Source organism: Mandrillus leucophaeus, unplaced genomic scaffold (assembly GCF_000951045.1).
Source record: "Mandrillus leucophaeus isolate KB7577 unplaced genomic scaffold, Mleu.le_1.0 Scaffold374, whole genome shotgun sequence".
Lineage (NCBI taxonomy): Eukaryota > Metazoa > Chordata > Mammalia > Primates > Cercopithecidae > Mandrillus > Mandrillus leucophaeus.
In genome coordinates, this window is record NW_012103965.1 from 984,954 (window position 1) to 1,000,163 (window position 15,210).

General features: G+C 38.4%; 1 protein-coding gene across 1 annotated transcript in view; it reads right to left on the reverse strand.

The window, feature by feature from the left end:
* The window catches only part of AATF (apoptosis antagonizing transcription factor), a 133,206-nt gene that overhangs the window by 64,188 nt on the left and 53,808 nt on the right, over positions 1 to 15,210 (reverse strand). Inside the window, exons 6-8 of the mRNA XM_011990222.1 lie at positions 13,671 to 13,872; positions 12,985 to 13,149; positions 11,521 to 11,604 (exon numbers count right to left, since the gene is read on the reverse strand). Coding sequence (XP_011845612.1) covers positions 11,521 to 11,604; positions 12,985 to 13,149; positions 13,671 to 13,872 — 451 coding nt within the window. The remainder of the gene's footprint in view (positions 1 to 11,520; positions 11,605 to 12,984; positions 13,150 to 13,670; positions 13,873 to 15,210) is intronic.

A 15,210-nucleotide genomic window follows, 5' to 3' on the forward strand; every position in this document is an offset into this window, starting at 1 on the left:
GGCTAATTTTTGTATTTTTAGTAGAGACAGGGTTTCACCATGTTGGCCAGGCTGGTCTTGACTCCTGGCCTGAAGTTGATCTGACTGCCTCGGCCTCCCAATGTGCTGGGATTACAGGCATGAGTCACTGTGCCCAGCCGGTACTTTCTATATATAGGATCATATCATCTGCAAATAAAAGATAGTTTTACTTCATCCTTTCCAATTTGGATGTCGTTTCTTTTTCTTGCCTAACTGCCCTGGTTAGAACCTCTAGTACGATGCTGAATAAGTGGCAAGAGCAGACATCCTTGTCTTGTTCCTAATCTTACGAGAAAGCATTCAGTCTCTGGTCACTGAGTATGATGTTATTTGTGGTTTTCACAGATGCTTTTTATCAGGTGAGGAAGCTTCCTTCTATCCCTAGTTGTTTAAAAATGTTTTTATCATGAAAAGATGTTAAAGGCTTTTACTGTCTCTATTGAGATGATCATATGGTTTCTTTCCATATTCTACTGATATGTTATATTACATTGATTGATTCTTGATGTTAAACTAACCTTGCATTCCTGGGCTAAATCCTTCTTGGTCATGGTGTGTAATCCTTTTTATTTTTGTTTTGTTCCTTCCTTCCTTCCTTCTTTCCTTCCTTCCTTCCTTCCTTCATTCTCTCCCTCCCTCCCTCCGCCCTTCCCTTTTTCTCTCTCCTCTCTGTCTCTCCTTCTCCTTCTTCCCTCCCTCCCTCTCCTTTCTCTCTCTCTCTCTCTCTCTTTTCTTGGTCTTGCTCTGTTGCCCAGGCTGGAGTACAGTGCCACAATCACAGTTCACTGTAGCCTCGACCTCCCAACCTCGAGCAGATCCTCCTACCTCAGTCTCCTGAATAGCTGGGACTACAGGCATGACCCACCATGCCTGAATAGTTTTTTTGCTTTGTATAGAGAGACGGGGTCTCCCTGTGTTGCCTAGGCTGGTCTCAAACTCCTGGGCTCAAGCAATCCTCCCACCTTGGCCTCCCAAAGTACTGGGATTACAGGCGTGAGCCCCTGTGCCCAGCCTGTAATTTCTTCTCTGAGATGTTTTAGTCTGGTTTGGGTATCAGGATAATACTGACTTCACCTTTTTTTTTTTTTTTGTGGGAGGTAGGCAAGAGACAGAGTTTCATTTCGTTAGCCAGGCTGGAGTGCAGTGGTGTAATCATAGCTCGCTGCCGCTTCAAACTCCTGAGCTCAAGTGTCTCCTCCTTCTTGAAACACTTTCTTTACATGCAACCTGGAAAATCACTCTTCCTCTATTCTCTCTTACATCACCGGTTGCTCCTTCTTCATCACTTTTGTTGCTCCTTCCCATCTCCCCAATCTATAAATGTTTGAATGTTTCAAGACGTGGGCTTCAAATCTCTTTTTCTCTCTATCTTCATTTTCTAGGTAATCTCATTCAGTCTCATGGTATTAAACGCAATCTATATGCTGATGGTTCACAAATTTATACCTTCAGCCTGGACCTTCGCATGAACTCCAAAAATATATATATAACTCCTCAACAACTCCACATGAATGTGGCAGAAGTATCACAAACAATATAACTAATCTGTAACCAAAATAAAGCCAACATAGGTCCACAGGGGTTGGGAAGAGGGGGCAATATAACCAAAACCGAGCTCCTGATTTATCTTCCAAACTAGCTTCTCTCACTTTTTTCTCAACTCTGTAAATAGCAACTTAATCCCTCCAACTGCTCAGGCCAAAAACCTTAATAGTCATTCTTGATTACTCTCTTTTCATATACCACATACAATCCATCAGCAAATCCTGTGTCAGCTCAACCTTCAACATAAATCCAGAATCCAACCAATTCTCTCTTCCAAAACCACCCTAGTTTAAGCCACTGCCATCGCTTGCCTGGATTATCACTGGAGTCTTTTAACTGGTCCCCTGTCTGCCACCTTGCCCCCTATTCTCTTGTGTCTACTCTTAACACAGCCATCAGTGATTCTTTTAAAATATGAGTCCAATCATATTACTCCTCTATATTCAAAATCCTCTGGTAGTTTCCCATCTTAGCCACATCAAAGTGTTACAGTGGCCTACAAGGTCCCACAGTACCTGGCCTCCCATTACCTCTGACTTCCTCTCCTACCATCCTCTTTCTTGCCTACTCCCCCACTGACTCCCATGACTCTGGCCTCCCTGATTTTCCTGGAACATGTTAGCCTCTGTTTTGCCTCAGAGTCTGTGCACTTGCCATCCCCATTGTCCCTAATGCTCTTCCCCCAGACAACTGCATAGCTCTGTTTGTCACTTCCTCAGGTCTCTGCTCAAATATCTTTATCTCTGAAACATCCTAAATTAAAACAGTAACCATCACTTCCCTATCCTAGGGCTCACTTTCACCATACCCAGTTTCATCATTCTCTACTGCATTTGTTACAATGTAGTTTCCTGTTTCATTCCACCTCTAAGCTAGAATGAATGCTCATGAGGGCAGGAACTTTGTTTTCTTCCAGCCTCTAACAGTTCCAAGAGAACTTTCTGTGGTAATGGAAATGTTCTACATTTGCACTGTACAATACAATAGCAACTAGCACATGTAGTTACTTAGCACTTGAAATATAACTAGTGTGGCCAGGCGCGGTGGCTCAAGCCCGTAATTCCAGCACTTTGGAAGGGCGAGACGGGCAGATCACAAGGTCAGGAGATCGAGACCATCCTGGCCAACATGGTGAAACCCCGTCTCTACTAAAAATACAAAAAAAATTAGCGGGGCATAGTGGCGGGTGCCTGTAGTCCCAGCTACTCGGGAGGCTGAGGCAGGAGAACAGCGTGAACCCAGGAGGCAGAGCTTGCAGTGAGCCGAGATCGTGCCACTGCACTCCAGCCCGGGTGACTGAGCGAGACTCTGTCTCAAAAAAAATAAATAAATAAAAGTAAAAAATAAAAGAAATATAACTAGTGTGACTGAGGAGCTGAACCATTTATTTTATTCTATTTAAATTAATCAAAATTTAAATCTAAACAGTCACATGTGGTTACTACATTAGACAGCACAGCCTAGGATAATAGTTACTCAATAAATACACAATAGATACTCAAATATTTGTTGAATGAATGGAAGGTAAAAAGAAATATGACTTTTTTCCTCTTTAACTTTTTATTACAGAAATTTTCAAACATCCACAAAAGTAAACAATAGCAAAATGAACCCTCTTTTACCTGTCACCAATCTGAAGGTTCTTCTGCCCTGAAATAAGAACAGTAGATACCAGCAACTCAATCTGGCTTCCAACAATGATTACATTCTTGGAAAATATGTAATTTGTATTATCCAACGTTTATGTCAAATAGCGCCTCGTAAGGTCTTTTATAAGTTATAGAGAAATTACTGTAGAATTAGATCAGGTGTATGTTGAGGGGTAAACCAGTAGGCTAATGAATGCTTGAGGCATGTTTGTGAGAACGCTAGAGAACCACATGTGCATTTTTATATCAAATACCTGACTGCTTTTTTCAACATTTTCTCCACCTTAATTTTATTAAAGTCACACTCTTAATTTTGTGACTACACAGATCTTCACTCTTGTTAGGTAACACAAATTCTTTGGGCAGGGATTTTGGTCTTACTAGCCTTTATAAAACTAGTATCTGGCATAATAAATGTTTCTGTTGTTGTTGTTAGAGACAGGGTCTCACTATATTTGCCCAGGCTGGTCTTGAACTCCTGGACTCAGACAGTCCTCCTGCCTTGGCCTCCCAAAGAGCTGGGACCATAGATGTGAGCCATCGTGCCCAGACTAATAAATGTTAACTGAATAAAGTTTATAACTGTATAAAAGTGACACTTGTGAATTTTCAGAGTGCTAAAAGATACAGTAGATCTCCAATTTCCTAAAAAGATATAGATTTGAAAAGAAAATCCTCAAAGGATTTTCAAACTTGTCCAATCAGAAGGGAGTAAAATGTGTCAGAAAGAAAATCAAACCGGGAGCAAGAACACAGGTTTCAATGTCCTAATTCACTAAGTGGGTAACTCTTACAACAGTCATGTACTTCCTTCAGGCTACATTTTCTGCACCTGTAAAAGGTGAGTTTGGACTTGATGGTCTCCAAAGATGCTATCCAACTTTAAGATGATTATGCTTTATCTAGATCCACAATACATATACATTATTTTTTTTTCCACAAGTTACTGGGGTACAGGTGGTATTTGGTTACATGACTAAGTTCTTTAGTGGTGATTTGTGAGATTTTGGTGCATCTATCACCTAAGCAGTAGACACTGCACCATATTTGTAGTCTTCTATCCCTTGCCCCTCTCCCACTCTTCCCCCGTAAGTCCCCAAAGTCCACCGTATCATTCTTATGCCTTTGTGTCCTCATAGCCTAGCTCCCACATATCAGTGGGAACATATGATGTTTGCTTTCCATTCCTGAGTTACTTCACTTAGAGTAATAGTCTCCAGTCTCATCCAGCTCACTGCAAATGCTGTTAATTCATTCCTTTTTATGGCTCTGTAGTATTCCATCATATATATATACCACAGTTTATCCACTCGCTGATTGATGGGCATTTGGGTTGGCTCCATTGTTTTGCAATTGTGAACTGTGCTGCTATAAACACATGTGTGCAATTATCTTTTTCAAATAATGATTCTTTTCCTCTGGGTAGATACCCAGTAGTGAGACTGCTGGATCAAATGGTAGTTCTACTTTTAGTTTTTTAAGGAATCTCCACACTGTTTTCCACAGTGGCTGTACTAGTTAACATTGAAATCGGCAGTATAGAAGTGTTCCCTGTTCACTGCATCCACATCAGCATCTACAGTTTTTTTATTTTTTTATTATGGCCATTCTTGCAGGAGTAAGGTGGTATCGCACTGTGACTTTGATTTGCATGTCCCTGATCATTAGTGATGTTGAGCATTTTTTCATGTTTGTTGGCCATTTGTCTATCTTCTTTTGAGAATTGTCCATTCATGTCTTTAGCTCACTTTTTGATGGGATTGTTTTTTTCTTACTGATTTGAGTTTGCTGTAGATTCTGGATATCAGTCCTTTGTCAGAAGTGTGAAGATTTTCTCACAATACATATACATTTTTGAAGATGCCTATAAACTTCCCCTTTCTTTGCTAAATCATTTTTTCTATACATTACTTTTAAAGGAGCAACACATTAATACCAAGACCTCATGCCTACTTTAGAGAAGAGGTAATGTCTCCATTTCTTGAGGAGTGCCAAATTCTATACTTGAGGCTACTAAAATACTGCTGGGATCCTGTGTTTAATTTACACTCAGTCAGCTGACACTGGGCTTATTAGTACAAAAAGGGTAATTTTGGCCACATATTTGCCTAGCAAACTCTCCAGATACCATTTGTGTTTGAAAAAGTTTCTTCAACACTTTTAAGCCAATTCTTATCTCTTTCCTAGCTGGCCCCTTAAAATGTACTGTTTTAGGCTTTGTTCTGAGGTTTTACCTTTGTCTAAACGAAGTGGTAGTACTAAAGTCATGCTCTGATGTTTTTTAAAGCAAGAAAGCTGCAAGAAATGAGGGCCAGTCATGTGCACCTTACCTTGATGCTCCTGTTTGATGAAATTTCTAGACTTTGCATTTAAAATGTGGCTTTTGCTTCCTGTTCTGTGCAGCTTTCACAATAGTGAGCTCAAGCTAGCAACCAAATGCTAATATTGATGACATACCTGGGTCTAAACACTGACAGATATACAATGGCAGCACTATTGGTGGAAAATGTCTTAAAGAAGCAGAAACTACCATGTAGTGCCAATAAAATCCTTACACATGGTATATAAATAATTTTGCTGTTATTAAAACTGAAATTTAATTGGGTCCTGGTATTTGCTTTGAGTTGTTTTTAATACCATTACTATGCCCCAATAAACCTAATGCCATGCTATATCTTCAATCATAATTTCAATTTTAATTAATTAATTAATTTATTTATTTATTTTTGAGACAGGGTCTCACTCTGTAGCTCAGGCTGGAGCGTACTGGTGCAATTTCGGTTCACTGTAGCTTCGACCTCCTGGTCTCAGATGATTTTCCCACCTCAGCCTCCAAGTAGCTGAGACGTAGGCAAGCGCCATCACATCCAACTCATTTTTTTTTTTTTTGCATTTTTTATAGAGATGGGGTTTCGCCATGTTGCCCAGGCTAGTCTCAAACTCCTGGACTCAAGTCTTTCACCCACTTTGGCCTCCCAAAGTGCTGAGATTACAGGTGTGAGCCGCCATGCCTGGCCAATTTTAAAATTTATGTACTTCATATATAAGTCCTCTCTAAAATAACTATAAATATCTATGTGTAGTTTCATCAGACTTTTAAGAAACACTATCCAGATCTCAAATAACAGCAACATCTTAAAGTGAAACTAAAAACAAAATAGTGACCTGAACAGAAGACGTGAGTCCAACAACTCATTCACAGAGGCAGGTTCAAATCAGACTTAAAAACATGTTATTAACCATCAGTTGAATCACTGGAAAGATACATGCCAATAGTAAGAATATCATCCTGCCAGGTTGAGCACTGTGGCTCACACCTGTAATCTTAGCACTTTGGGAGGCTAACATGGGCAAACTGCTTGAGCCCAGGAGTTCAAGACCAGCCTGGGCAACACGGCAAAACCCTGTCTCTACAAAAAATATGAAAATCAGCTGGGTGTGGTGGTACCTGTTTATAGTCCCAGCTACTTGGGAAGCTGAGGTGGGAGGATTGTTTGAGCCCAGGAGGTCGAGGTTGCAGTGAGCTGAGATCGCACCACTGCACTCCAGCCTGGGCAACAGAGTGAGATCCTGTCTCAAAAACAAACAAACAAAATAAATAAATAAAACAAGAAGTATATTAAAAAAATATCGTATCACCATTAACATAAGAGTAGCTTGAGACATCTCTTATTCACACTGAGATCTAAATGCATACAATTCTACCACATCACCTGTCCATATTAATCACTCACCAATTTAATTAAAGTCATGTCAGAAAGCCTGCCTCTTCTCTATTTCTCAACATTATCGACTTTTAATAGTTGACTGAATTAGTAATTACTTGTTTATGGCATTATCAAATGTCTTAGATACAAAAGTTCAGCATGTGGCAAGGTCAGTTATAGGCATGTCCTGATGGCAAATGAAAGAAGAAATTTAACCCATCAAAGTGGTCATCAAAAGAGCAAAATCTATTATGCCGTTCTCTAGATACTCTTGGCTAGATTCAAAGTGACAGGACAAACCAGATCAAAACTAAACAGAGCTAGAAGCAACATACAAAATCCTAATGAACCCTTAGAAATCCAGGTATTGATCTGTCGACATCTAAGCTCAATTAGTCCTTTCAGAACAAAATATCTCATGAAGTGACAAGAAACTAGTTTGCGATCTGGGATATGAAAAGAATAAAACCAGTCACTTTATACAGCTTATTGCTAAGTGCAGTTATATCACAATATGAGGATCTTGTGAGGATTAAATCAAGACACATGCCAAATACCTATCTACTTAGTCCAGGGACTGGCACGCCACTAGTGTTTAGCAAATCCTGGTCCTTCCCTGATTCTTTAAAAACTTAGGCTAATCAAGTCAAAGATCATCTGATGGTTTAAAAAAATAAAACAAAACAAAAGCCTTAAATGGTGATACAGACAACAGATCTGAAGAGAACTAAATGTTATAAAGTAGCAGATAGGATCACGACAATAACAAACAGACACTGAAAACATTTCTGAATGGCTCATCCTTCGTGGTCATTTACAACCTTCATGTTTTGTGAAACTGCCTTTAGGAATGCGCTTTGACAAGAAATAGGCCAAACTGTAAAGTAATTCTGTTTGGAAGTAAAATCCCGCAATGCTTTTCTGAAGCAGGTGAACAGTTTCTCTTGTAAAACCTTCACTATTGGCTATACTTCACGCTTTCAGCAATTCCAGTTTCCAAACAAACTGGTAACAAAACTATAAAGCTAATTTTTTCATTAGAATTGTTAAGTAACAAAAGTTCAATAAATCATTTGCCTTCTAAGGAAAAAAAATTACTTTCTAACACAAAACACTTTTTCTGGTTCTATTAAAATAAAGCTTATTTATTTACAAACTGAAAACTGTAATACTACAGTGAAATCTCTTTATGGCTCAAGAATGAAATATTTAAGAAAGAAAGGTATGGAAACAGCAAGACTTGGTCTAAGAAGTCCTGACATTAACTACCAGTGTTGCCATTTACTATATGATGTCAGAAGGTTACTTAACTTCTCAGGGTCTGTTTCCTCTAAGGTTCTTTTCAGCTCTAAAAACGGTAAGATTATTTATGATATCAGATACTATCTTCTATGGCCCACACACACACATATGTATGTATGTACACACACATATACGTACATATATACATGTACCTTTATTAAATAATACAAATATATTTTGAAAGTTATGGTAACTTAAAGCCCATTAAGAAACAAAGAATGAAAGTGTGAATGAGTATGTGTGTGTAGAGGGGGAGTGTTCTGACCCCACACATCATTCTCAGTAGTTAGGGCATTTACACAGCTTCAAGATACCTGAATTAACCAAGTAAGCCTTTAAACCCTTACAATGGAACATTAAAATTCAATGTGGCTATAATCTCTTCCTTACAAAACATGAACCCAAAGAGTCTGGCTTCAAGTATGGTTTTAAAAAGGGGGGAATGTATTATATTCACCACCCAGCTCTTCCATATATGATCACGTTAAAAAAACACACACAAATGAAAACTCACAGGCCCATTGTAATATACTGAACCACTTCTGAATGCAACACTTAGCTCAGGCTTACTACTCTGACAAATAAAGGAAAGCACTTTATGAAGCCAATTTAATTGGGAGGTGACAGAAAACATACAGCCATTTTCTCTAGCTTTATCACTGAATTGGCTTCAGCTCCAATCTCTGGCAAATCCCACTCAACAGAAGAAATTAACCAGGTCAGCAGAACAGGTGCTACCTTGTGTCTGTCAAGGGCCTGGCATCACCACAATTACTTGCACACAATGAAGCAGTAATCTTTACAGATCATCTCTCCCAGGCAGCATATTGGGGAGGGGGAGGAAAACTGAAGGGTAGGGGGAGTGGGAAGAAGAAGGGGAATGGGAAGCAAAGAGAAAAGGCAAGAAAAGAAAATGAATGTGCAGCTGCCTTGCGGCTCAGCAGATGTCGGAATGTGATGTACGAGGCTAGGATAAGCTGTCGTAGCCTGCTGCCAAAGAGTGGTAAGTGATTAAAGCCTGTACAGTTCTAAGCACCATATTTAGAATCTGCAGGGTTTCAAGACTTGCACCCATTCCTTGCTGTGCTGCCAGATGTTGGCAACTGGTCCAGTTCCTACTGACTGTGCATGGATGGCAGCAGTTGGTGTAGCAGCAAAGCAATCTGGAATGCTTCCGGAGATGCTGTACATTAACAAGTGTCACCCATCATTCACCTTTACAGAAGGCTGAAACAACTCCAATTTGCTGCCACTTCCCTCTTGGGAAACAGCCAAGATAAAGTTGTGCCTGGCAGCCCCATTTGTTTCACTCAGGTGTTTCAGCTGCCTTGCTGACCTCCATTAGTTTAAGTTTTAATTTAGATTAACCCCAGCACCCCAATTAACCAGCAAGGGGAAAAGCTAAGATGTGACTAGTCATAACTCTGAAATCAGAATTTATCGAAGTTAAAATTATTAATTGGGATGAAGGGCCAATCAAATAATGCTATTTCTTTTTAAAAGTACCTCCAGGCAAAAAAAAAAAAAAAAAAAATTTCAGACTAAGGACTGCCAACAGAGGCAACTTCTCCCCAGTAATTTCAGTTTATTTTATTAAGCCTATTTAATTTATGATGCACTTTCCATCGAACAATGTACACTTCAATTAATGAGGATTGGAACATTTTTGATTGTCTCCCGTGATCTCACACAATTATACAGCATTAATATCCCATATCAGGTACTTCCTTACACACTCCAGAACAAAATAGAGTTCCTTACTCTTCTGACAAATGAATATAATAAGAGAAGAGAAAAAAAGAATCAGGACCTCTGACAGGGAACAGCTGCAGCCACACCAATCTTTTTTTCTATACCCTCTCGTCATTACTTTTAAGACTTACTTACAGCAATAATTTTATCAAACATTACAGAATGAATAAAAAAATTAATAGAAAATCTCTTTCTCTTTTTAGGGCAAAATCAGAGGTATCCCCAACATAAAATCACTTGTTCTATATTGACTTTACATGTAATTTTCCTAAGAAGTTCTTTTCTTCATATCCATATACACAGTACAGCAGTCATGGCTAAACCCTCAACAAGCAGTTGCAAATTACTTGGCAAAAGTTAGCACATTAAAAATTTGACAGAGAAAAAAATTACCTTGATAAACAATGGGTCAACAATAACTGGTATATCACTGCTGAACAGTGTCCTCAATTCTCCACTAAGCTAGAAAGGGTACAGGGTAACACACACTCTATTAAGAAGTATAATTTATCTGGCCAGGCGCAGTGGCTCCAGCCTGTAATCCCAGCACTATGGGAGGCCACGGCGGGCAGATCATGAGATCAGGAGATCGAGACCCTCCCGGCTAACACAGCAAAACTCCGTCTCTACTAAAAATACAAAAAATTAGCCGGGCGTGGTGACGGGCACCTATAGTCCCAGCTACTCCGGAGGCTGAGGCAGGAGAATGGCGTGAACCTGGGAGGTGGAGCTTGCAGTGAGCCAAGATTGCACCACTGCACTCCAGCCTGGGTAACAGAGTGAGACTCCATCTCAAAAAAAAAAAAAAGTGTAACTTATCAAGAGACTCAGGAATACAGGAAATTATTTCAGTTCTCTAGAATAGCCCAAATGTTTAGTCTATCTTAACAGTCTCTGGCATCATTAAAAAGAACAGCATGCCAGCAGAAAGTAATATCAGGGAAAGAAGTGGGGGAGTCTGTGAAAACATATTGAGAACTGGACTATATTTCAACTTCTAACAATTCTGGGTCTTCAAATGCACTATGCTTTTATAATCAACAGTTGCAGACAATCTCAATACATACTTAACTGACTTCAACAGGCACAAAAAGACATGAAGAACAAGATTTAACAGATAATAGAATCAGTAGTGCAATTCAAGAACACTGGGATCCCAGTCCTCCAGCTCCATGTCCCATTCTAATAGTAATGAGACAAGAAACCAAATAACTAACAAATCCTCCATCATCAAAAATGGCTCAGAAAGAAGAACCCACTTGACTCAAAGAAAAATAAAACCTGAAACTGTTTTACAGATAATTTACACTCAAGCAACAACTAACAAAGTAGCTATAGCTGCTTTCATTTCAAAAGGAAAACATAAAATAGAAGAAAAGCAACAAATCCACAATGACACTGTAAGTCAATTTTGAACGCGGGAGTTCTAACTCACTGTCTGACTCTATCCTTCCAAAATAAGCAACTTCTTTGTTCAGAGAATTCTATAAGCTGCTTTAAAATGCTAAAACCTGATGTGTAACAAGAGAGTGTAAAAGTCTCACCTGGTGGTAAAAGTCATCATCATCAAAGATTTCTTCATCCAAGTCCTTCAGATGAGCATTGGCAGGAGCTTGAGGAAGGATCTCCTATGTCAACAATAAGTAAGAAAAGAGTGAATTCCAATAAGGTTATCTAATTAATGTAGCTACTATAAATAATATGTAGAATAGTCAAATCACTGTTTTCCTTAAGATATAAAAAGTTCTTAAAATTAAAAAACAAAAAAATCAATATTAAAAACAGGCAAAAACATTAACAGGCAGTTGACGAAAAAAGAACCATAAATAAACATATGATAAATATGTATAAATTAGAATGAGAAGATACCATTTTTCACCTCTACAACTGGCAACACTTAGTACCAGAGAACACAGCTGGAGAGATTGGAAATTAATGCAGCCTTTTTGGAGGCAATTTGGCAATATCTATCAGAATTTGGTGTATTTTCTTTAACACTTCCACTTCAAGAAATCTATCCATAGATTTATACAAACACATAATAAATGTACAGGAATCTTTCCCGTAGCAGTGTTTCTAAAACTGGAGACAACAAAATATCCATTGTTTGCGTAAATGACAGTGTATATTCATACAATGGAATACTTTGTGGTCATTAGGAAAAATGAGGTAGATCTCTAGGTAATGAAATGGAAAGAGTATCTAGGATTTATTAGATTTTAAAAGTTGCGAGACTTTAAATACAGTTGTAATATTTTACATATTTATACACACATAAATGTCTATCTCATTTAGTAAAAAAGCAACCATATTTTTACATATGTTTGTTATTTGCACATATATAGTTACAAAAATAGAAAAGACCCAAAAGCTTGTTACAACTATTACTTATTAACTGTAAGCTTGTTACAACTATTAAGTATTGAAAATTTCACCTCAGGAGTTACATTAACAGGCAGTTGACAAAAAAAGAAAAAAAATTTTCACCTTAGGAGTGAAACTGATTTCAGAGTAGAGAATTTTACTTTTCATTTCAAGTGGCTATAAACTAAAAAAGCATTAAGTATATATTTCTTCTATAATTAAAAAATTTTAAATGTTTCCTTTAAACAAAAAAATTTGACTATTACACTTCTGGACCCTTTCTAAAGGACCTAAATGGCAAACATTGAGCCTAAAGTACACACGTGTTTCAATACTGACATTTCTACAGAAGTGGCTTTAAAACTGAATTTTGAAAATTGGACTATGAATGCTTCCACTACCAGACTCCTGCATCAAACTCAAAATTAAGAGAAGATGACACACAGGAGCTAATAGAAGCCCCATTCTTAAAAACTCTCTCCTCTCACATACACTCAAGGTTCTCTCAGTAATCCAGTAAAGTAGTGTTGCTTTCCTTTCTCTCACTAACCTCTTATACAAACAGGTAATAGCTACAAGTTTTTCAGCTAATTAGCCTCATAAAAACTATTCCCCATAATCACTCTGCATCACAGAGTTCTTACCGGTTCCCCTGGCAAACTCTCTGGGACAGGCTGAGCTGCTGCCTCAGGTTTGCCAAGAACTCGATAGACAGAGCGCTTGGTCTGTGTCCTTCGAAGTAATCTCTCCTTGTCCATCAGAATATGATCGATCTGAGTCAAGATTGAGCGTTCAAAGGCACCAAAACCCTGCAACAACATTAAGTAGTGTCAGATAATGCAGAAAATCAGTGCTGAAGGCAGCTACATTGGTTTCTCTATCTTTCTGTGTCAGCAGAGAGATAGACAATCATTTTTTCAGGAGAGACTTTCTGTAAAGGACTGAGTTTGTGAGCGGCTATAATTGTTCTTTTTTAAAAAAAAAAGTCTTAAGCAGGTCATATCATTTTTCTACACTCGGAGATTAACTTCTGATACTTTAATAATTATTGCTTTGAAATCCACTCCTTTAAAGTATTTGTATTTTCAGCACTTGAACACTTACGAGGCCTGAATTTTAAGAATAAAACATTCTTTCTAATAAAGTTAAAATCCCAAGTCTGAATCGTATAAACCCCAGTGCCAGAAGTTCAGTAGATTTTGCTATAGAAATGAATGATTACCATTACATCATGACAACATCCATATAAATGAGCTGTAGTTCCAATTTCTTAAAACTTCAGGTTTCCACAACCTATCTTACACATACACGCATGCATACACACACTTGCCTTCCCCAGTTTTCCAGAAGCCAGTTTGGTTTTATCGTGCCATTTCTGAAGTGTGCGGTTCCTGTAGACGGTAAAGTCAGCAAAGCGCTTTGCCATGAAGCTGGGATAGTCCTCCATCTCCAGCTTCCTCTTTGCAGGGACCCTTCTTCGTTGCTGCGTCTTCTCTTCTACTAGCTCATCGTCTTCACTAGAAATCTCCTCACTAGAAAACCAGTAAGAATACTACGTCCAGTGTAAATAAACATTACTTAAATTTTAAAAAGTAGGCTCACATAAAGGACAGAGAATATTTAGGGCTTACCTGTTCTGTCTCCATTTGAAATAACACCAAGGATATGAGGATGGCTTTTGTTCTTTGAGAAATATTCATGAGATCAATCAAAAACCTGTGTAACTTTTTTTTTTTTGAGACAGTCTTGCTCTGTTACCCAGGCTGGAGTGCAGTGGCACGACCTTGGCTCACTGCAACCTCCACTTCTGGATTCAAGCAATTCTCATGCCTCAGCCTCATGGGTAGCTGGGATTACAGGTGTGTGCAACCATGCCCGACTAATTTTTTTTGTATTTTTAGTAAAGATGGGGTTTCACTATGTTGGCCAAGCTGGTTTCAAACTCCTGGCCTCCAGTGATCCACCAGTCTCAGCCTCCCAAAGTGCTGGGAATACAGGCATGAGCCACCATGCCCAGCCTCATGTAACTTTTAAAATGAATATAAAAAGAACTAGTTTCAAAATATTTTTTAAAAGGTAAGCAAACCGTCAAAATAAATGAGGTTTTAAAAGAATTACTAGAAATGTGTATCAACCAGGCCTGTAGTATTATAGGACAGTCTTTAAAAATTAAACATACAATCATATTTCTACAACCTTAATCCCCAAATCAATAAGGGAAATGTATCTCTCTGTAACCAACTGTTAAAGAAAGATGAATAATATTAGTCGAATCAAATACAAGAGAAGCTGAATGTGAAGACAACTCAAAGCGGTAGGCAACAGAATTAGCGCTAACTTGCAGTACCATCTATGCAACTGCCATGGCAAAGTAATACAACCTCCAACTATCTGCCAATTGTACTCACTGGATTACTGACCCCCATAGGTGCTCAACAAATGTGAGCTTCTTTTTTGTCCTCCCAACTAGTTCAGTAGATAAAAAATGAAACAAAAGACAAGCTCGAGGGAAAAAAAAGCAAGCAGGTATATACAGCAGGTGTAAATAAAAAGGGGAAAATCTTCATCAAATGTAATAATTTCAGGGGGAAAAAATAATTATTTTGCTGTTTTCTGAAATTTTTCCATCTTTCACAATAACAGTTTTTATTCAAAGGAGATGGCTGTGACCAGTGACTGGACTATATGGTATGGGCACAGAATGTTTCATAAATCAACATTAATTAAGCATTAATATTTTAAAAATGTGCTTTTGGCCAAGTGAAGTGGCTCATGCTTATAATCCCAGCACTTTAGGAAGCTGAGGTAGAAGGATGGCTTGAGCCCAGGAGTTTGAGACCAGATAGGGAAACACAGCAAGACCCTGTCTC